Here is a 21,261-nt window from a genome sequence, read left to right as displayed (position 1 = left end):
GTGTAATTTCAGTTGCAAGGAGTACAACAGGCTTTAAATGTTTTTTTTTATTGCAATTCATTGTTTTAGTTATGGTGGTTCGATTAAATTGACCTCCCTGTTTGTGTCTCAAACATCTGGTTGCATTTTGTACATTTCAGATCGTTCTCTTTCACTGTTCTCATTTTAATGTGAACTATTTGCTTTTTATACTTACAATAATTTCCTCTCTATAGTCTTGCTGACTTTTTGATTTTTTTTATGACTTTGATTGCTATACCTGACTCTGATCTTCACAGACTTCCGTTGATAAAATCACACATATTTTGTATATCCTTGTTAATAATTAATTGCACGAAACAGGAATGTGGTTTATGATACCGGCTACATAGGCCCCAGCAAAAAAAAAAAAAAAATAGAGGGAGTGCTCTGACAAAAAGAATAAGAGTTGATTGGGTGGATAATTTTCGTTGAGACGACTTCTGACCTCTCTGCTTCTCACGGCGCGCTAAAAAGAATAACACCTCGGAGAGCAGCAGAGTCAAGCGCGTACGCGACGGTTCTTTGTTTTCAAGCACGGCTTGCAATAACAGAAGGCCTGTTTAAGGAACGCCTTTACAATTCATCAAATAAATCTGATGCCTTCATGTCGTAGGCCCGGCCGCACAGTAGTTTCCAGTGGAATAACAAAGCTGAACAAGAGGCTCATTGTGGACGGGCGGAGAGGGCGAGGACCCCCAAGGTGTGAATTAATGATTGACCCCTGATGTAATCAGGATGAATAGTTCCCTGTGAAAGAAAAAAAAAAATAACATCTTCCTGGAAAGGAAGGCACTATCTGTCAGCCCACGAGCCTTCAGGGAGACAGCGCTAACATCGCCCACGTCTGCCGGCGCGGTATCACGGCTCTCTCCCTCCCCTGCCAAAACAGCCGCACTCTTTCAAAATGTCATACTCTCCTTTTTCTGGCCTCTTAATTATTATCCTCAATTTGCCTCCTTTTTTTTCCTCCCAAACTTTTTGTGGTCGAACACGGCTAAGCCCGATGCCAGAACACCACAGTGTATGAGAGCAGTTTTGTCTGAGACTGTTTTCTTAAACTCAGCCCGTTTTTTTTTTTTGATGATTTTTATGAATAAAGGTTGCAGGAACTTAATGCATCGCCACAAGAATCTGCAAATCACACAGTGCATTTTTTAACTGCACAACTTGAAGAAGTTTCTCTCTTACACAAATTATGTTTTATTCATCAAAATAGATACTATATATATATATATATATCTTTTTTTTAAATGTAGTGATCTGTGTGTTCTGCTTCAGGGCTCTTAAAGTCTAACCGTGCTTAATAGATTTTCCAACCCTGTCCTTGGTTGTTGAAATTGTAGTCAATGGATTAGGTGCCAAAAAGAGGGGGAAAAAAACTTTTAATGGTTTGAAAACACTTTTGATTCTTGAAAACTGCACCAGATAGGCAGTGGTTATAAAAGTTTAATTGATCTGTGAAAAGGGGAAGCTACTGCTGGTCCACATGTTTCCCAGTTAATTGCCTGGCTGGTCTGAGCTCCTATGAAACTGTGATCATTAAAAAAAATGGGTAAAACCTTTCTTTTTTCCCTCAAAATGGCAGGATGACGCAAAATCTGTTATAAAAGGCTTTATTTTACTGCCGAGGTTTTATGTGATACATTTCTCGGATCCCTCAGTGCCGCACAACTTTGCCTGTCTCATTGCATGTACTCATGCATTACATTAACATTTTATTTTATTCATCTACACATATATATATATATATATAATATGTATTTAATATATATAGTATTTGTTTATGCTTGATGTATTTTAAATCAACCCCCTTTTAGTTTGCATTGAACAATGTTTAAGTATTTACAGTTTTTTGTACGTACAAGTATATTAATAAGGAACGTATACATAACAGCTTTGCAGGTCATTTTGTCATAGAGTGCTGCTAATAATCTGCTGAGGACATGGTTATTTTGTGAGACGGTTCCGAGAAAACCGTCAACTCTGTTGAATGTGCTGATTCAGATGATGGTTGAGTGGAAGCACCAGTTCAGGTAGATCACATGACGTGTGACAATGGGGAAAGCAATCGATCAGAAGAAGTGGACGTGTTTGTTTTTTAGCTTGGTCGCAAGTAAATAGCCCCCGATTCAAAAGAAAATATTTTCAAGTCGTAAAAGTTCTGTTCTTGGCAGGGTTGGCAGGGGGCTTGTGTAGGGGGATTGGAAACACTCCTACAGTAATTGTGGCCTATTTAACTCTGATTGCTGGTCCTGTGTTTGGATAGCAAACTGCAGTGGTGCGTCTACAAATTACACACACTCTGTCCATGCACTGACACCACTGTCGTCTAGGCAACAGGAAAAGTGATGTCTCGTGTGGGTTTACTTAAAAGAAAAATGTAGGTCTTTAGTGTATGTTTCTTCTTTAGCACCCAGCAGATAGGTGCTTTCTGTGGTAGCATACTTTTTATTCTGTCTTCAGGATGAGATCTAGTGTCTTTTATGTCTTTCTGTCTGTCTGAAAAACATACAGCAAATGCTACAGCTACTGCTGTTGCTGTTTCCAATTTATGTCGCAAACAATCAGTCCGCCTTCCACGGAATTCTATTTTCTCTGATAACATTCTAAGCGGTATTTGTCTTGTTCCTCAAATTGTCTCTGAGTGACAGATTGATTGGTCCATAACTCTACAGGAAAAGATATCTTGTTTCACTTTTTTGGGATAACAGAATCAGAGGCACAATATACATATATATATATATATATATATATATATATATATATATATATATATATATATATATATAGCGAAGTTGCTTTTAATAAAAATTCCAGCAGATTCAATAAATTTATGTCACATCATCACAGCATACATTTTTTTAGCAGCATACATCCATATCATGTGAGCTCTTGCGTGAGGTTTAGGTGGAAAAGGGAAGATTAATTGAGATGTTCAGACTATAAGTCACTCTTTTGTGCAGCTCCATTGTCCATCCTTCAGGGTCTCTGGCTGTGAAGTACCACAATCATGTTGCCAGCCGCAGAATGAAAATAAACACAGGTGACTAACAGAAAACAGGGACGAAGGGCAATGCCTTTGGACAAGTGGGTCATTTCGGCCCATTATCCGACAGATGATACTGCAGGAAATGACAGTGATTTTTACCGAGCGGCACAGATTGTCCATCAGAGCTATGAGCTGGGACGTTTTGGAATACAGGGAGCAATCATGAGTCGTACGTTTCCAGGAGTTCAAGATTTCCACCCTCAGTAACTCTTTGTGATGCTCTGTGAATCATAGGCCCAGCGGTTGATCCTGAGGCTTCCAGAGGCAGAGTAGGCCTGGAGTAAAGGTCTAGCCACAACACCCCCCCCCCCCCCTCTCATGGTAGTATCAAAGTTTTAGTAATGGATGAGGAACAAGCTGACTGACTCTGTTTTGTTCTCCTTCCTGTTTTAGATGACAGCGAGGCAGCCGATAACATGTATGAGACAGACCCCAACCTTCCGGCGGGAGAGAGCGCCGAAGAGGAGACGGAAGACAGCATCATGTCCCCCATCCCCGTCGGGCCCCCCTCCCCTCTCCCCAACAACCAAGACTTCACCCCTAAAGAGGGCTCGCCCTACGAAGTCCCCGTCTACATTCCAGACGACATTCCCATCCCCAGCGACCTGGAGCTCCGGGAGTCGTCCATCCCGGGGGCGGGCCTCGGGATATGGGCCAAAGCCAAGATCAGGCTCGGGGAAAGGTTTGGACCTTACAGTGGAATGCAGAGCGCCGCCGTCAAAGAGACCACTTTCGGATGGGAGGTGAGTTCTCCAAGCCGTGTTACGGGCTGTAGGACCCCGAAACGGGAAGTGACAGGAGCGTTCATTTAAGTGCATCAGTGTCTGCCACATAAAACCCACAAAGGCCACAGTAACTCCCTAGGAGCTTCCCGAAACAAACAGAAACACTGTGTTACTGTGAAGTAGTTTCTGGCAGCGGGCCTTTGGGTTGAACCTTGGTTGCTCCGATTGCATTTTGGTTTGCTGCAAACACTGATTGTAAAGCTCAGTGAAAATTATTTTGAGTCAAAAGGGCCTGTTTAGAAGAGACCTTGAGAAAAGGTAAGTGAACCTTGATATGCGGTTTACTCTCCGTTCCTCAGCAAGATGCGACGGCAGAACGACAGCACTCTCTCCGTTTGCGTTTCTCGGGATGATTGGGTTCGGGCTTTGAAATGAATTTCTGCATTTCAGCGCTGCCAATTTTCAAAAAAATCCTAACGGTGGTTCTGATTACTGAAGATATCAGTTTTTCTCCCATGCCTACGTCCCCTTGAATGCGGTCATTTGGTCACGCCACACGATATGGAAATGGAAGAAGCGTGGCCTTTTCGTGGATCTCTATTGAACTATTAATTTTCATTTCAACATGACATTAGAGGATATTGAAGTTGCTTCAGTAAGCTCATTAAGCGACTCCTGATTTTTCCCCGCGCCACACGGCCGATCAGACGACGAGCCCTGGCTGCTTTTAATATCTTTAGCTGCAGGTTCCACATGGTCCAATCTATATTGCATTACACATTTATATATAATTAGACATTAGGAAGAAGAAGAAAAAAAAGCCCTGGAGTTAATCACATGGAAGAAAACGAACATGTAGTCTGAAGCCCAGAGACAGCCGCAACGTCAGCGAGAAGGAGCAGGCAACGGTGCACTCGCGTTTTCCGAACACAAAGTGAAGCGTAGAGGTTCCCATCAGCCCCTGCGGCACGCGGAGGGCAGCGGAGGGCAGGGCCCGCGTAACAGCAGCGAGCCCGGCCTTCCACAACAGTGGCGGATGTGTTCCCTCACAATGGCTGTTCTCTGTGCGGCCGGGGCGCACACGGGCCCGCGGTGCTACATGAATGCTGAATCCCCCGTATTGTGCCGGACCCGGCACAGATTATTTCCATCCTCCGCAGGTTGTGCAGTTCACTGCCCCGGAGCCCGTGTGAGAGAAGCATGTTACAATTAGCGGCGAGGCACACGCTACGTGGCACGGTGCCACGGAGAAGTTTCCTTTGTAAAAGTTCATATTATGACTAGGCCTTTAAAGAACCCGGGGGCCGGTCTCCAAAAGCTACATGCTCCCCTCTAAGCGGTTTTACTTGGAATTGTGGCTAATGGGGCTCATCAACAGACTGCCTCGGCCCAGAAAGCTGTTGACTACCCCGTTGCCCTGCGCAGCGCTCGGGTTTCACTTTAAAATGTACGCGCTCGCTTGTGTTTTTCTTAGCTTTTTTTTACATGAGAAGTAAACTTCAGGGCCTTGCTAGACAGTGTCATTTTCATGTTCAATGAACTGCATTGAGGCACGGACAGAGGCGGATTGGAGGTGCGTTATGTAATGTCCATGAAAAGGATCCAGCGTTTTCGAACTCGGACGGCCATGTTTCTGTCCCTTTTACTTTTTTCTTTTTGTTTTGTTTTCGTTTCTTTTGTGTACGGCAAGATGTCACAAGGTGATATCTCTCCCCACAAAAAAAAAAAAAAAAGGTCCCACCTCAAGCGAAACCCTACTACTTCATGAGACAGGACAGGGCCGTTGTGGGATATGAAGTTTTTTTTTTTACCCCGGTCGAATTCTGCCACAAAAAACTGTTCCAGAAACATCCTGTCTGCTTTTCTCCGTGAGCCTTCGGGCCCTGCGTGCTTATCGCAGATAGTCATAACAGCCAGCCATCGATAGCCATCGCTGGGCTCCCTGAGGAACCAGGCCAGGCTGCGTCACCCAGCTGCCCCTGGTCTTAGAAAAATAGACAGCTCTGAAAATGACCTGCCTGCGAAAGCAAGGGTGGGGGGGGGTAGGGGGGTCACAACTGTTAATATAACTGGATTACAAGAACGCTGGAGCGGCAAAGCACTGACAAAAATATGAGGGTTTGGAAAAAATAATATTTGATTTCACAAAGATCTCATCACATAAATGAAATCCAACCACCGAAACCTCAATAGAAAGCTTGTCAAAGATTCAGAGATTGCCAGGAGATTTTTTACACCAGAGAACACAGAACAGTACATGTGCAGGGTCTGTTCAGTGTTAGCGCTTACATGTTTTTGTTTTCAACAGACAACTGCCTAAGTGATATTCTGATAATATGAGCACCCACATAGGTACACAAGAAGGATATATATGCAAGAGGTCTGTATGTATGTGCATGTATGTGTGTTTTGTATGAGTATGTATGTGTGTGTGTGAGTGAGTATGTGTATGTGCATGCATACTGTGATTGTGTGTGTTCTAAGGATATTTCTGTGTATGTGTGGTTGTGTGTGTGTGTGTGCATGCGTGCATGTGTGTGTGCGTGCATGCATGTGTATGTATATGTGCATGCATGCTGTGATTGTGTTTTCTAAGGATATGTCTGTGTATGTGTGCGTATGTATGTGTGTGTACGCGTGGTGTGTATGTAATATGTTGTATGTGTACGCATGCGTGTGTTTTTTCGAGAATGTATGTGTATGCGTGCTGTGCATGTGTGTGTGTGTGTCTTTCAGGGATGTATGAGCGTGCGTGTGTGTGTGTGTGTGTGTGTATGTGTGAGCGTGTGCATGTGAGTGTGTGTGTGTGTGTGTGTGTGTGTGTGTCAGCGCGTGCATGTGAGTGTGTGTGTCTTTCAGGGATGTATGAGCGTGCGTGTGTGTGTGTGTGTGTGTGTGTGTGTGTGTGTGTGTGTGTGTGTGTGTGTATGTGCGAGCGCGTGCGTGTGAGTGTGTGTGTGTGTGTGTGTGTGTGTGTCAGCGCGTGCATGTGAGTGTGTGTGGAGCCAAACGTGAGCAGAGTTAATGAGCAGTGTGGGCCGGGCTGTGTGGCCGGGCTGGGTGGCACAGACCCGCGCTCGGAGTTCAGCTGCATGAGGGCCACCCCATTATTTTCCCAGCCTGAGACAGTGGTGCTCTCCCCGGCCTCTGGCTGATGGGTAATGAGAGAGATCCAGGTGGAGGAAACAGAGTCTGGTCTGCCCTGGGGCGGCGGCGCTGGCGAGGTGTTAACTTAGATTCATTTCAGCGAGACGGACAGCTCAATCTAGGAGATGCTTAGCTTCGGGCCACATCCATTCAGGCTCTCCCGGCCTCTTCTGCTACGGCTGTAATAAGAGTCAGAGTCATCTATTTAAAAACCATTATGCTTCCTTTATCACAACATAATATAACATTCAACCTCCCCGCAGCCTCTTCAATCAGTGCGCCTCTTTAACCCCCTGCCGGGGCCCGGGAGAAGATCTTTCAGCTAGCTTCCTGTCGGCTCAGGGGCTCCAAAGAGTGATGCTCTATTATTAGAGCCCAGATCCAGTTGGGATAACATATTGACACGAGCACGCGTGCACACAAAGGGGGCCCGCGTGGCGGCCGCCTCGCCCCGGCGCGGCGGCTCGGCAGTGGCTCGGGATGGAGGGGCAGTGTCAGGGCCCCCCAACCCCCCCACCCCCCCCCCCCCAGCGGGGAGCTCATCTCTCATGTGTGCAAGGGGAGGTGGCACAGCTGGTGCGATCCTCACATCCCTCTCGGAGTCATTAAAGCCTCCACAGAGCTGGGATCCAACAGAGAGCAGCGTGGGGTGACTGCTCTGAGTCGTCCGGCGAAGAGCTTAATCACAGATACTCTTCGTGTTGGCCTGATGGTCAACTCAGAGCTCTTTCTGCGTCATTATGAACATTCTTGAAGGGGTTCAGGCTAAAACAGAAGATCCATAGCTAGTGACAGCGCTTGAACCTCCTGTTACCCATCAGAGCCTCCTGGATGGAGGATGGAATGAATGCAGGACCTGGATATCTGGATTTACTATAGAGTATTTGTGGTTTAAGTCTCTATTGTTTCAGTTTTCCTCCGCGTGGTAATAGGTCATAGGTCATAAGAATCAAGGAACAACCTTTAAATAACAAAGACAGGGCTGCTGGAAGCCACACCTCCATTGTGTTAAGAAATGATTTAGTTTCAGGATCTACTTGTACCCTTTAAATGTGACCGACATATGGCCAGTTATGCTCTGAGCTTCAGAGCTATGCGAATGAGTTTGAATATGTGTGGAGAGGGTGCAGTGTCAGATGTGTTAAAGTTTTTGCGAAAGGATCCACCTCTCAAAAGAGGTGTCATTTCAGGGTGTGATTTTGTCTTTCTTCAAGGACAATGTTGGGTATGTGTCACACCACACATTGGGCGATATGTTTTATTAAAATGAATTCCAAGAGATTTTTGTAAATCCCGGCTTTTTCATTCAGAGTAATCAGTTGACTCAATTTGATTGACTGGTAAAACATTAACGAGGTGTTTAATGTATCTATATAAGGATAAATGGAGCTCAAGTGAGTCAGCTTGTAGTCCATTATTTCTCACACTGAAACCGCAATGGGAGAAATGTGATTCAAACACAATGTTCAAGTGTCTTTATTTCCTTTCATTTGATGAAGGGAATCTCTCGCAGCACAATCTTGAAGAACAAATACAGCAGGTGCAAGCAGCACTAATGGTGTTTACTCTCCTTGCTCATAACCTTGTGTGAGGTGTGTGCCGGCTCTCATCTGAGCCGTACCGTGGCTCCACTGACACCTTCTCCTGACTCTAACCTTGCTTTCCCTCTCCTTTCTTAAAGTCTCTTTCTAGTCACAATCGGAAAGAAAGAAATCTGTAACCACCAAGAAATATAATAATCAAATTTCACCCGCACCAACCCCTCCCCAGTTCGCCATTTCTCTCGCAGAGATAAAAAAGTATTGACTGTAATAAAAGTCCCGACAATTAAAAGTGTGGTTCCACACAGTGTAATTACTAACTTGCTATTGATTTAGCGCTGTTGGTCGATGGGGTCTGTGCTGTTTGCTTCTAGCCAGCTGGCGAGAAGGTGCTGAAGAGAGTATTGACACCTCTGCTGGCCTTTTTAGCCGGTTTGTACAGCAGATACGGTGTTACGTTGAGATATCTATACACAGGCCAGACCCACGTAGATCTCTGAGGATTGACGTATGGGGCTGCCACACACTCTGACATGCCCTATTGTACAGGGATACATTATGTCAGCCATCTGCCATTTGTCTCCCGGCTTCAAAGGGGCGCGCAGCAGTGACCTTGGAATGACTTTGTCGGAACGCAAACTTTCTGTTTGCTCTTACGGAACGGAGTGTTTTTCCATATCTGCGTTATTCATCCGATCAAAAAAAGCTGGTGCCTGCCATCGCTCCTGTTGACTTAGCGATACACTCGGTGTGGATGTGTTCCTTTCTCTGCTCGTCTACGTGACAGACACTTCGCTCTCGATGGTGCTCCTCATATTTCTGCAGCGTTCCTTTGTCCTCTGATCCCTCCTTGACAGCTAGCTTTCACGCCAGTGGTTGGGCTTTTGTTTGTCCTCTTGCTAACGTCCTCAAACAGTGGCCCGCCCTGACACTATCTGTCCTGACCCTACCTTTCACCCACCATGTTTACTCGCCTTTGTGTCGCACTGCGTAGCCACAGAGCATGTGCCAAGATAGCACTTACTGGGCGCAGTTCGCAACTTGTCTAGTCTGTTTGCCTACGGAGGTGTTTATCTCGCACGGGCCAAAGAACGCAAGGTACCGAGCTGATAGAGACAGGAACCGCCAAGGACTCTCAGGGAGAAAATGTCCACTCCGGGCCAATCCAGAAGGGGCAGGTGAACGTGGGCGAAAATAGTTCCCATCTGTGAAACGTGCGGTGTCGCAATTACCTGGGATTTTGTGTCTCTTCGTTTGATTGTCGTAGACTCAAGAAAGTGAATAGGGCAAAAATAATCATATCAGCACTTTATCAGCACTGAGCAGAAATTTATGCACTGAAGGGCACTAGAGCACACTACACATTTTCGAGGGACTTCAACCCAGCAGATTAATAGAACATCCCATATACTATCAACTGTCAGGGAAAATGGCTCATTAGCATTTCTAACAAATCAAATCAGTGGTTTACACTGGTGATTAAATAAGATGAGCACTGCTGTAGACAGCTGAACAACCTCCGGTGAAACAAATGACAAATGCACTTCAGAAGTTTTTAGCACGTGCATTTTGTGTTAGCAGTAAAGGAGAAAGAGAAAAAAATAGCAAAGTTCTATGATCTTTTGGCGATTCCTGTGCTTGAGGTCTCTCGGATCTCTCAGTACATCATAACTCATTTATCAAAGACAATACGTGGATTTAAAGTATTTTTCTCTGACGAGTTGGAAATATATGTTGGATGAAACTGAACCGTTCTGAATAATGTAACCTTGTGCTGTCGTTCATGCCTCATTGCCCACATCGGTATGCAGTGAAATAAATAGCAACCTTGTGGTATTTAAGTATACTATTGACCATGACTCTGTGGTTTTTTATCATTATTATTTTTATTTTAAATATACGCTAAATTTACGTATGAAAAAAAATAAAGAACATGTAAAACATCACAGTTTTACTTTTGGTTGCAATTTCTTCCATTCACTTTCATTTTATGTAGGTTTTAAACATGCTATTAGCCAATTTAATCCAATTTTCCCAGCTTTCGGAGCACTCCAGTGGAACAGATTACACCTAATATTAAACATATGGTCCTTGTTGCTGTAGAAACACTGAGGCGGCTTTTAGGAGTTGTTGAAGACAAATATCTTACATCTCTTGTCTGCTCGAACATTGTCAATTTATTCCTGGGAACACGGGCTCTGGTAATGAGGAAACAGGCTGAAAATTAAACGTCAGGACTGATTACTGCACTGATGCCTTTTCATTTGTTATTAACTCATTACCCACATCTGTTAATTAATCTAACACCAAGATGAAAGTTATCTTGAGGAGGGGGCAGTGTGCATGTGGGGTGGGGGTGGTGGTGGGGGGGGGGGGGGGGGGGAGTTGATCAGAGAGTCCTCCATGTTTTCATCCACAGTGTATTTATTCATGTATTATTTCTAATTCATTTCGGAATTAATAACGCTCAGCTGTAATGTGGGCATGAGCGAGTGTGAGCTCTTTTCTTTTTGGGCCTGAGCTCTTCCCTAATGAAGTTGCTGATTATTATACCAAGTGACAGCAGCTACTGTACTGTTTCTGATGTGTTTACAAACATTCATTTAACATTTATAACCCCCCACCCTCCCTTGCCAAGAGCAGGTAACTCCTGCCCAATTTTCTCCTTCCTTGCCTGTGAAAACCCATCAGTCACGAGTGTCCTGATAAATTACCACATCATTTGTGCTCTGTCCTAGGGCCATAGCAGACAATGATATTGCTCCCTGCCAAGGTAAATAATGACATTTGTCAAAGTTGTTTATGTTGTTAATTAGATTGATGCTTTCACCCCAGAATTTGGCTGCATCCATGCATCCTTTAAGCTAAGGCTTGTTCTCCTGGTCGCTCTTTTGTTTTGTACCGTGCCCACCGCAGTACGTAAAAAGACACTGCTCTGCTAATGTTCCTGATTCATGAGGCTGAACAGTCTCTTCAGTGGTCGTGGGGTATCAGGGAATCAGGGAGGCCGTAGGAATACCTGGGCGCTCGCGGAGGAAGGTGTGCCAGGAAGGGGTCAGCGCTGGCTTGGGCATGCGCCAGGTGCCGTGCAGCTGAGGGAAGAACGGCAGATGACGGACAGCGTTGGTCTCCGTGGCCACAGTGGACAGGCTTTTTTTTTACTGCCCTCAGCTGCTCGGTAGCTTCAGTATCATCGCTCCAACATTGGTTCCGCACCTGCACTGCACGCTTTTATCAGCTCCAAACGCTTTCAGAACATTCTCAGGAGAGAATACAGGCAGTTACAAAATAATCACTCAGCGAGGCTGTTTTTGTTTATGGATTTATTTATTTTGCTTTGATTCTGATAAGAGTATGCACCATTACAGTGCCATAAAAAATCTGATTTTGTATTGAAGCGTGACCAAAAAAGCCTTTTTTTCTGTCATTATTGAAGTGTGGCCAGCACTAACTAACTGTTTCAGGGCTTACTCACATTAAGGGGAAAAAAATGTAATATATTTATATATTTTTTTATATATATAAATATATATGCATGTATTAATGTTATTCTTTCCACAAGTTGACTTTTTAAATTACTGCCCAGGCTTACAACACAGAGCACAATGACAGCATTCTATTTAAAGTCTGAAGCTGTTTCATTTATCTTTACTTTGGAGAGGAGCTGGAAATGCTTGAATGATATTCGTTCATATCCTCCACAATGTCACTGGAATTAAGCAGAGACGTGTGTCTTTCGGAATTACACGGGTAAGGCTTCCAAAGGGTTTCACTTACTCAGCACATAGAGGGCCCTGTTTACGGATCTGCCGAGGGCTCGTACGCCCCTCCTCCTCGGCTCTGTGCTCCATCGGTAAATCTCTCAAACTCTTCCCTGGCACCGCTTCTGCGCAATTTATCTCCAGCCCCGGCCTCCACTCTTTATAACTTCGCCTAAGCGCTACTCCTTAAAGCAGTCACTTCAGCTCCTCCGATTTTACAGCTACACGTGTTTTTCTTTTTTTTTTTTTTGCGTTCGGTCCAAGAGTCAGTTTTATTTTGAATTATTTGTATTTAAATGTTTTCAAAATGGTTTATTTAAAAAAATGACAAGATATAAAATACTTTTAAAACTAAATAAAACTATTTTCAAAAATCACTGTTTTTCTTATGTCACTGATTTTTCTTATGTTCCTTCATAAAATCTGGAGATGAAGGGTTAGCTCTAACTTTTATTCTCCCCTCAAAGTGCCACCTCTCCATTAGTATGAAATATCTGCTGGCACAGGATAGTTTTAAACTTTTGAAATAAGATGAATGCCAAGGAAAATGAGGCATGTTGCTCTGGACCCTTCTAATAATAAAGATTCAATTTACATTTGCTATTATATGCATGGTATGGTGTTGTATTGTGAGCGTGGACGTGGAAAAACAAAACTTTTTCTAATCTAACCTGGACCCTTCTCATAATATAGATTCATTAAGTTTACATTTAGTATTATTAAACGTTGTATCTTTTTGTACTATGAACATGAATGATCATGTGAAAAAAGATTTTCAAATCTATCCTAAATCTTTCCATCCCAAAATATGTTTAAGAAAAAAAGTTAAAAATGGTTTCACCCAGTACAGGAAGGGTTTGGATTTAATGCATGATGTACAGTTGCCATAAATTAACATTCATTTATCATATTTGAAATATGACTTACGGAAAGTAAATTGTTATTACTGACCATAATGTAAGGCAACAGAAAAGAATATCTTTGAATATTAAGCTGGCGGTGTCTGCATTCGGGATCCAGGGTTCCCTTCAAAACTGCCTCATCTGTCTTCTGGTCATGACATCCAATTCAGCTCTATGGTGTATCAATCCACTATGCATGGACAGATGAACGTGGGGCAGGAGAATTTTCTCACATATTCAACTTGAACGCATTTCGGCCATCTTCTTAATTCCTAAACACTGTTTGTCTACATCTTTATGATTTTTCTTTTAATAAGACAAACACTTTTTGGATTTCTTAGTTCAATTAATATTCTGTCGCTACCATTCTATAAACTCTGCTGAAACATTTCCGCTTTGTTATTTGCCATCACCTCACCATTCGTCATTGCTTGTGACTGTTCCCATGGCTAAATAGATGATCCACCGTTTCATACTTAATATAATTATTATTCCTCTGTTCATTGTTTTATGAACATTGTTTCATGGATTCATGTTCTTTGGTAATGTTACGTAGCTGTGTCCGGGAACAGGACAGGATGAAATCGGCGTGGCGGTGAGTTATTCCTCCATCATTATCTCTGTGACAATGCTTAGCTTCTCAATCACTATTTCCTCGGCGCACGTCTAATGCTTTTGCACTCCGTCATACTTTTGGAGGAGGTGAGATGACATCGATGGCTTAGGTCGCGTCTCCGCCTGGTACCGCTCCACCTGGTACCTGTCGGTGTGATGCAACATCCTCCTCGGACGCCGTCTGAGACATGTCATATGACCACGCGGGCCACCAGCCGATACGGCAAACAGCACTCTTCTCCAGCGCTCTGTGGAGCAAGCAAGCAGACGGAGGACTGACCCTCCCTCCCTCATTAACCTTCAGCATGAGTAGCGCTTATATCTTTATAAGATAGTGCTGGGTATGGATTTCTGTTGTGTTTGATATTACTACAACCAATAGTCATAGGCACTGAGGAGAACTGAAAGAACAGCGTCAAAGTTAAGTGTTTTGCATTATGGTGCCAGAAGACAAAAATGCGGTTGGGGGGAGTTGGTGGTGAGCATATAAATACCCCCTGCTGGCCAGTGGTAACAATGCAGGGGGCAAGGAATGAAAATGTCTTTGAAAAGTCGTGCTCCTCTGCAGGGGGCAGAGAGGTTTGTTTCGGAGAATAGGGTTTGACCGCGGTGGGTGCCCTTGTGTGGCGCCCGGAAGGGGTCCGAGCCGACCGCGGTGATGGCTTTCACCGAGTGCCGTGTCAGCGCAGCCGGCGGGTGGGGGGTGGCGGGTTGGGGGGGGCCCTGCACCTGGCCCTGCCGCTCCAGCCACGCACCCGTGATGGATCACTGCGGTGCCCGTCAAGCCCGTGCACTCCATCTGAGCCGGGACCGAGACCTGGTGACCCTCCCCTTCACACTCTCACGCCCCTGCCTCCACCACCCGGTGGGGTCACTTCTGTCCAGGCCTCTGAGTCATACACAAACTTAAACTGTTTTGAGAAATTTAATTTTATCTATCTATCTATCTATCTGTCTGTCTGTCTGTCTATCTGCCTGTACTATATGTAATATTATATATATATATGTGTCAACATTACAGTAGCTTTTATGATTTCAGCCAGTTTCTTTTATCATATTCCGGCAGACGAATGGACTCCATAGAACCTGGAGGCTGGCGACTTCCTATACCATTACCATTGTTATCGGCCCTGCATTAGTTGAGGAAATGTAATTCTGGTGCATTGAAATCCCCACCTAAGAGTAAGCCTCCCTGGATTTGCGTAGAAGGCACAACTTAAGACTGGATTTGCACTTGTTTCGCCTGTGACTGTGAGACACTAACACGCTTCCCCCTCTCCACTGGTCCCTCCCGTCCCCCTCTCCACCTTCCCTCCTCTTCTTCCTCCCGCTACCAGCTCTTGGATCACAGCGCTGCTAATTCTACCTTATCGGTGAAGTAATTTAGCTAGCACAGCTTGGGTTTCTGTCAGTGACGACCGGGCCATTGTCCGACGCAGCTGTAGTTGAGATAAACCCTCAGACAGAACAAAGTCTGGCTGACCTTTACAACCGAAATCTCGCTTGTTTCCCTCAAAACTAATTTCTGGGCCTTGGGTCCGGCCTAGCCGCACAGCAGAGGCCTGAAAGGGCATTTGGAGCAGGTTGAATGAGCAGGAGAAGGACAGGAGAGAGGGATTAAGATTCCTGGCCGGTCCCGTCTCTATTTCCAGTGCCACTCAGAGCCATTCTGTGGAAACTGCGATGCAAGCAAAGCGTTCAGCTGTGCTCTCTTCAGCAAGACAGAGAAGTGGAATCCTTTGTGAAAATAAACCACCTCCTTCCTCTCAGACAGGTTTTCGCCTTGCTGTGGTACGGAAATTGGTATCCTGTCTCGGTACTGCTAAGACCTTTTTTTGAGGTGTTCGGCAAATTCATCGTCGCGAAAGTGCTGTGTCTGTTTTTGGCGATGTGCTGACTTGGTAATGAGTGTATCAGAATCAAATTCAAAAGCAGTTTCCAAATCGGTTTGTATGCCCTTGGAAAAAAAAAATGGGTGCCGTGTTTTAAGTTTTGAGGATTCATATCAGCGACACTTATCATGTAATTGATTGAGGTACTCGCAGACAGGCCCTGCCGAAAGTCTTCATGTGATGTTACTGAGAGGGTGAATGAGAGATTGGGTGTGTGTGTGTGTGTGCGTGCGTGCATGCAGAGGGGAGGTGGTGGTGTGTGTGTGTGTGTGTGTGTGTGTGTGTGTGTGTGAAGGGGGGGGGGGGTCACGCAAGCAGGAGAAACGCATTAAAAGCTCCATTTTGCACACTGTCATCCTTCAAGTTGATGAGCACTTAAAGATGTAAATCCAAAGTCCCACTGTCCGTCAGTCCCCCTCATCAAAAGCGGTTGGAGGGGACAGCCGCTGGAGAGGCAGGCCCCGGGGCCTGAATGGGGCGGCTCAAGTGCCTGCCGGGCCTGGGCCGCCCACTCCACCCTTGTCAGGGTCGCCCTTGAGCCTGCCTGTTCCCGGGGGTTCCCAGGGAGATGAGAGCCGTGGAGAAGCACAGAGGGATTAACTTTTCACATGGCTGGGAGTCCGCTCCTGAAAAGACCTGACAACCAAACAGCTTTATTAAAAAACAGAAAGAAGAAGAAGAAGAAGAAGAAGAGGGAGCAGGGAGGGGAAGATGGAGGAGGGGAAATTCTTCACATGATGGCTCTGAGAGAGGATTTTGGATATAGAGTGTCTTTGGGGTTTAAGAAAGCCCTCTTCGTTTAGAATGACCAAATTGTTCCCCCCCCCCCCCCCCCGCCCATGCCGTCCCTGTTTCCCTGCCAGAAGGGCTGGATCCTATTGGCAAAATGTGCTTGAGATGCTGTATAAGGGAGAATAACTGAGGGTTATTCATGTGAGAATTTAGGATATTGTGCCATTTTCTCCTATTCCTATAGTCAAGCCGTAGCAGGTATTAAGTCCTAAATTTGAGTAACTGTATTATACGAGGTCAAGTAGATCCCCCCCCGACAGCTGTCCATTAACGAGGGTTTTTATTGAAATGGTAATAACCTCTCGGAACTGCGATTTAATGATTTCTGAATCTGATATATTTAAAAAAAAGCTATCTTTGTTTAACATTTTATTGTCAGTTCCTCCTCCCATGGCTACTGGGAGTGAGTCCGACTGGAGCAGGCCCCCAAAGAGCACAGAGAGGCAAAGAAACAATATGAGTAGCATCTCTTGGCACAAGTCGCTACAGAGGTGGATCACAGCCAGCTCAGTTAGAAGCCACACGGGTCTGTGGGAATAAGGCAAGGTTCAAACTGTGGCATATGTTAGGCGAAGTCCTGTCTGCTGATGAGATCACAGCTTAAATTCCCTCTGAGAAATTCAAGGTACAATGCTGAGTGCATTTATATTTGATCTCGGAGTGAAATTCTCTTGAAGCTTTCTTCAAAGAACAACACAAAAAGATGGTCTCTACCAAATGAAGTTCATTATTTATCCCATAGTAATGTATGACATTAAAGCTTTTGTGTAAGAAAAAGATGTCCAAGAGAAATATTATGTTCCTGTTTTACGTTTTTTGTATTCTGAAGAAACTTGCATTTAGAAAGAGTTATAGTTATTCTATGATTCTTGAATATACAGTCGCATTATAGTTATTTTTACACTTCAGTTCAATTAAAATGTCCTTGACTTTGACTGCAAAATAAATACAAGAAATGTTTTTTTCAGCACAAACATTTCTTCATTAAATTTGCTGATTAGTGTACTAACCAAACTGTGTTTATGGAATAAAAAGTTTGTGAAAAAATGTTTGCATTTAATTCTGAGTAGAAGTCAAGGATAATGTTTTTATTTAATCCAGATTTAGACTAAAGTGAAAGAAATCTTTATAAAAGATCTCATAGTGTGCAGTGTGCAGAAAAATCTATAAACACCTACTACAAGTTATGAAGCAGGAAAACATGCAGTAAACCTTGGTAAATAGTAATTTGTTGATGCCTTATAAATATATTTATCAGTCATGTTGTTACTTTTACATCGATAGTGATTGTGATCCACTGTAGACAATGGTCTGATTTATATAAAGATGACGGAGTAGCATTTTGATAGCTTTTGTGAGTCTTTTGCAAGCTTTTGCAAGCCTTGCTTAAATGGAGCTTTCCATAACAGTTCAACAGGAAATGTTGAAAGAAAAACTAGCCCATTAATATAACCATTGTCATTTTTTACAATTGCTGCCTTGTAAAAGAAAAATAAGTAAAGTGAGTTTTAAAAACAAAAAAAAAAATGAAGTGGGGTTCTAGTTTTCTTTTCTTGGCTTCCACAGTTTCCTGCTCTGATGAATTAGCTGTCAATTTGCGTTAGTGAGAAAAATCAAAACAAATGGTGGATGGGGAGTTCTATTGACTTTCTCAGCGAGTAGATCAGGAAATCAAGCCCTCTACGCCGGGCACTTAATACGCCTCTTGCCAAGTCATAGTGGCCAGACAGGGAGGTCAGGGAAGGTAGCAGAGAGTTCTGTTTCAGTGTGCCTGGTACCTCTGGCAGCTTTTGTTCTCTGAAGGCTCAGAGATGCACTATGTAAGGATGGAGCTCTGTGTACCTTTTACATCATGCAGGTAATTACTATTCAATCCCTATTAATGTGACAGAAATCACTGATAAATTTAAGAGTAACACTCCCCTGGAATGAAAAAAAAAAAAAAAAAACGCATGTGGATCTATCTCGAGTCAGGAATTTTGTAAGCGATATGGATTGTACTGTTTGCCGAAGTCATTTTTTTCCCCCTCTGCGTATCAACAAAAAGTTTTCCAGATAAAATTTCTCAGGACAATGAGCCGATCTGCAGCGATAGTGTTATCCTGCTGATTGTGTGTTGTGGATAGCTGTTGTACAGTAGTCCATTAGGGGTATTTTGTATTTTTTTCATATTCATTTGGGGGGGGGGGGGGGGGGGGGGGGGTGAAAGCGAGTCCCAGGAGCGGTGTGAGGGAGGCGAGGCGGTGGCGCCTTGGTGCAGGAACCTCTGGATGCCGCCGCTCTTCAGTTACTGTGTTTACAGTTACGTTTCAGCACACCTTTCATAGCAACCCCCCCCCAGTCCCCGGCCACGGCCCCGGCCATCACATTTCAAGATAAACTCTCACTCTTCCTTCCTGTCACTCTATCCCGCCTGTGGAAACACAGCAGAGTGGCTGAATGGACAGGGGAAAGCCGATCTTTTCCCCGCAGTCTGCACTGCACGGCCGACCTCAGGACTGTGGTCCACCAGTGCACCCCCATCCTTCTGCCTCTTCGGATCGGATCCCATGTTCTTTGCTAAAGCCCCAGCATTTAAGGGCTTTGTGGTTTGCATGTAAAACTGAACCTAAATACATATCCGAAAAGCACACAGGGTTTTTCAAAAATCCATTTGATTCACCTTTGTCTAACAGAGGTTTTTTTTTTTTTGCCTGTAAGTGTCTCTTGTGAACCAGCCCTTTTTTTCCCTCCTGAACGTTCTGCCCATGGCCTGGCAAGGGAAGGTCTTGATTGCTTTAATAACAATACCTAGACTAGGAAAGTAGGAGTCTTTGGGAAGAAAAGCATAAAGATTGCCATATTAACAGTTGCAGAGGAAAAAAAACGCGTTGTGGCAGTGGGGAGGTTGATTAGGTTGTTCTAGAGTCAGAAAAGGGAATTACAAAGATGTGGGAAAATAGATGTAGTGGAACTAGGTTCTGTGCTGGACTAATTAGAGAGTGTGGGGAGCCTGCTGATTGTACTCTGTGTTAGAGAGGACTCACCCCATCCCTCCACCCTCTCTCCCTCTCTTCCTCTCTCTCTCTCCCTCCACCCTCTCTCCTTCTCTCTCTCCCTCTCAATCTCTCCATTTCTCCTCTCCAATACACACACATGCATGCATGCACACACACAAACATACACACACGCACACACACACACACACATACTTACAGAGACACTTACACAGACAAGAATAGCACACACTTGCATGTACACACACACACAAACACACACACACAAACACACACACACACACACACACACACAAACACACACACACACACACACACACACACATATGCACACACAGAAATACATACAAGACGAATGCACAGGAACACACGCACGCACACACACACATGCACACACACGCGCACACATACACACAGGCCCACCCACACACACATACATGAAAAAAAAGTTTGCAGCGAGAACTTGGCTTATGAAGACCGGCAGGGATTGTTGGTGAATTAGCCAGTCAGGAGGAGCTAAATAGGGCCAGGGAAGTGAAGGGGAAATGAAGGTTAGGCCGAGACTGAGCCTGAATTAGGCAGACTATTCAGGGCCACTGAAAGGCCTCCAAGCCTGCCTTTCTCCCCCAGTAAATTGGGAGGAAATCTGGCTATTGTCATGTGTTTTGAAGTGGCTGGGTGTTTTCGTGAGGTGCTTACCTATAGACGAGAGCCGAGACAATGAAAGTGGATATACAAGGGTCAGCATGGCTAGGGGAGTCTGAGTTGCAGAGAGAAGGTAAAAATGGAAGCATTCTGTCAACAAGACTATGAATAAAATCACACAGTCCAAGTGCATCAAACATCTTTTTTCTCAGTCACTTGTACAGAGTAATTTTTTTTTTTTTTTTTTTGGAAAAATATAATTTTCTGCTAAGTACATTGTCCCATTGATGCTGCATGGTTAGCTTGTCTTTTGGGAGTCAGACCCAACAAGTAGGTTTTGGAACCTTTTCGTTTTGGAACTGAAGGTTCGCATCTGCATTTTGATACAGGCAAAAGGTAGCTGTTTTTCCTGTGCCTCGGTTTTCAGAGTATCCACCGGATGCTCAGTGTTACATTCTCTGGATATGGCTACGGGCACACAAAGGGCAGGGAAAGACACATCTCCCTTAAAAAAAAAGACTGGAAATAGGGCTCTCTTTATGTGCACACCTTTTCACCAGTGTTCAGTACAATGGCATCTGGCTTTTTTTTGTTGTGGTTGTTGTGTGGAGGCAGAAGGCAAAGGAAGTCCCTCTGACGGCTTTGGCTAATTTGAACACCATTTACCCCTCAATGAAAACCCATCAAGACTAAAGCAGTGCCGCTAACCAATTGACCTTATTCAGTCGAGGAATGATACGCTGGGAGAGCAGCCAGGTTCGCTGTGGTTCAGAAAAGAGCAAATTGGACGCAAGCTTTGTTCTCTTTTCTCCCTCATTTCCTTTTTTTCCTCTTCCTTCCATCCGCAGCCCGGCTGTGCTGTAGTCAGCCGGATCGCGGAGGGTGCGACCTGCAGGGTTTTAGGGGCAGGTGAGGCTGTGTGTGTGTGTGTGTGTGTGTGTGTGTGTGTGTTTAGAGGTGGGGGTATGGGGAAGGGAAGGGGGGGCAGTCATGATGGAGTGAACAGCAGGATACACTTACCTGTTTCTGTGGAAACGACAGCCAAGCCTAGGTCTGGGTTATTGTGCGTGGTCTGTTAGTTTGAGAAATGATTTCATATTCATCAGTGCTTCTGTAGAAGAACAACTGTAACCGGAATTCTTCTCAAATTTCAGCGCTGATTTTGTGTCAGTTCG

The 21,261-nt window shown here is 44.5% G+C and overlaps 1 protein-coding gene across 5 annotated transcripts in view; it reads left to right on the top strand.

Moving 5' to 3' along the window:
- prdm16 (PR domain containing 16) overlaps positions 1–21,261 on the top strand; it is a 197,863-nt gene that overhangs the window by 60,029 nt on the left and 116,573 nt on the right. For all 5 annotated transcript variants that reach the window (XM_036533391.1, XM_036533388.1, XM_036533387.1 and 2 more), the window contains exon 2: positions 3,464–3,813. In XM_036533391.1, coding sequence (XP_036389284.1) covers positions 3,464–3,813 — 350 coding nt within the window. The remainder of the gene's footprint in view (positions 1–3,463; positions 3,814–21,261) is intronic.

Source organism: Megalops cyprinoides, chromosome 7, assembly GCF_013368585.1.
Source record: "Megalops cyprinoides isolate fMegCyp1 chromosome 7, fMegCyp1.pri, whole genome shotgun sequence".
Lineage (NCBI taxonomy): Eukaryota > Metazoa > Chordata > Actinopteri > Elopiformes > Megalopidae > Megalops > Megalops cyprinoides.
The sequence above is the reverse complement of the archived record's forward strand: the minus strand, read 5'-3'. Positions and strand labels throughout refer to the sequence as shown.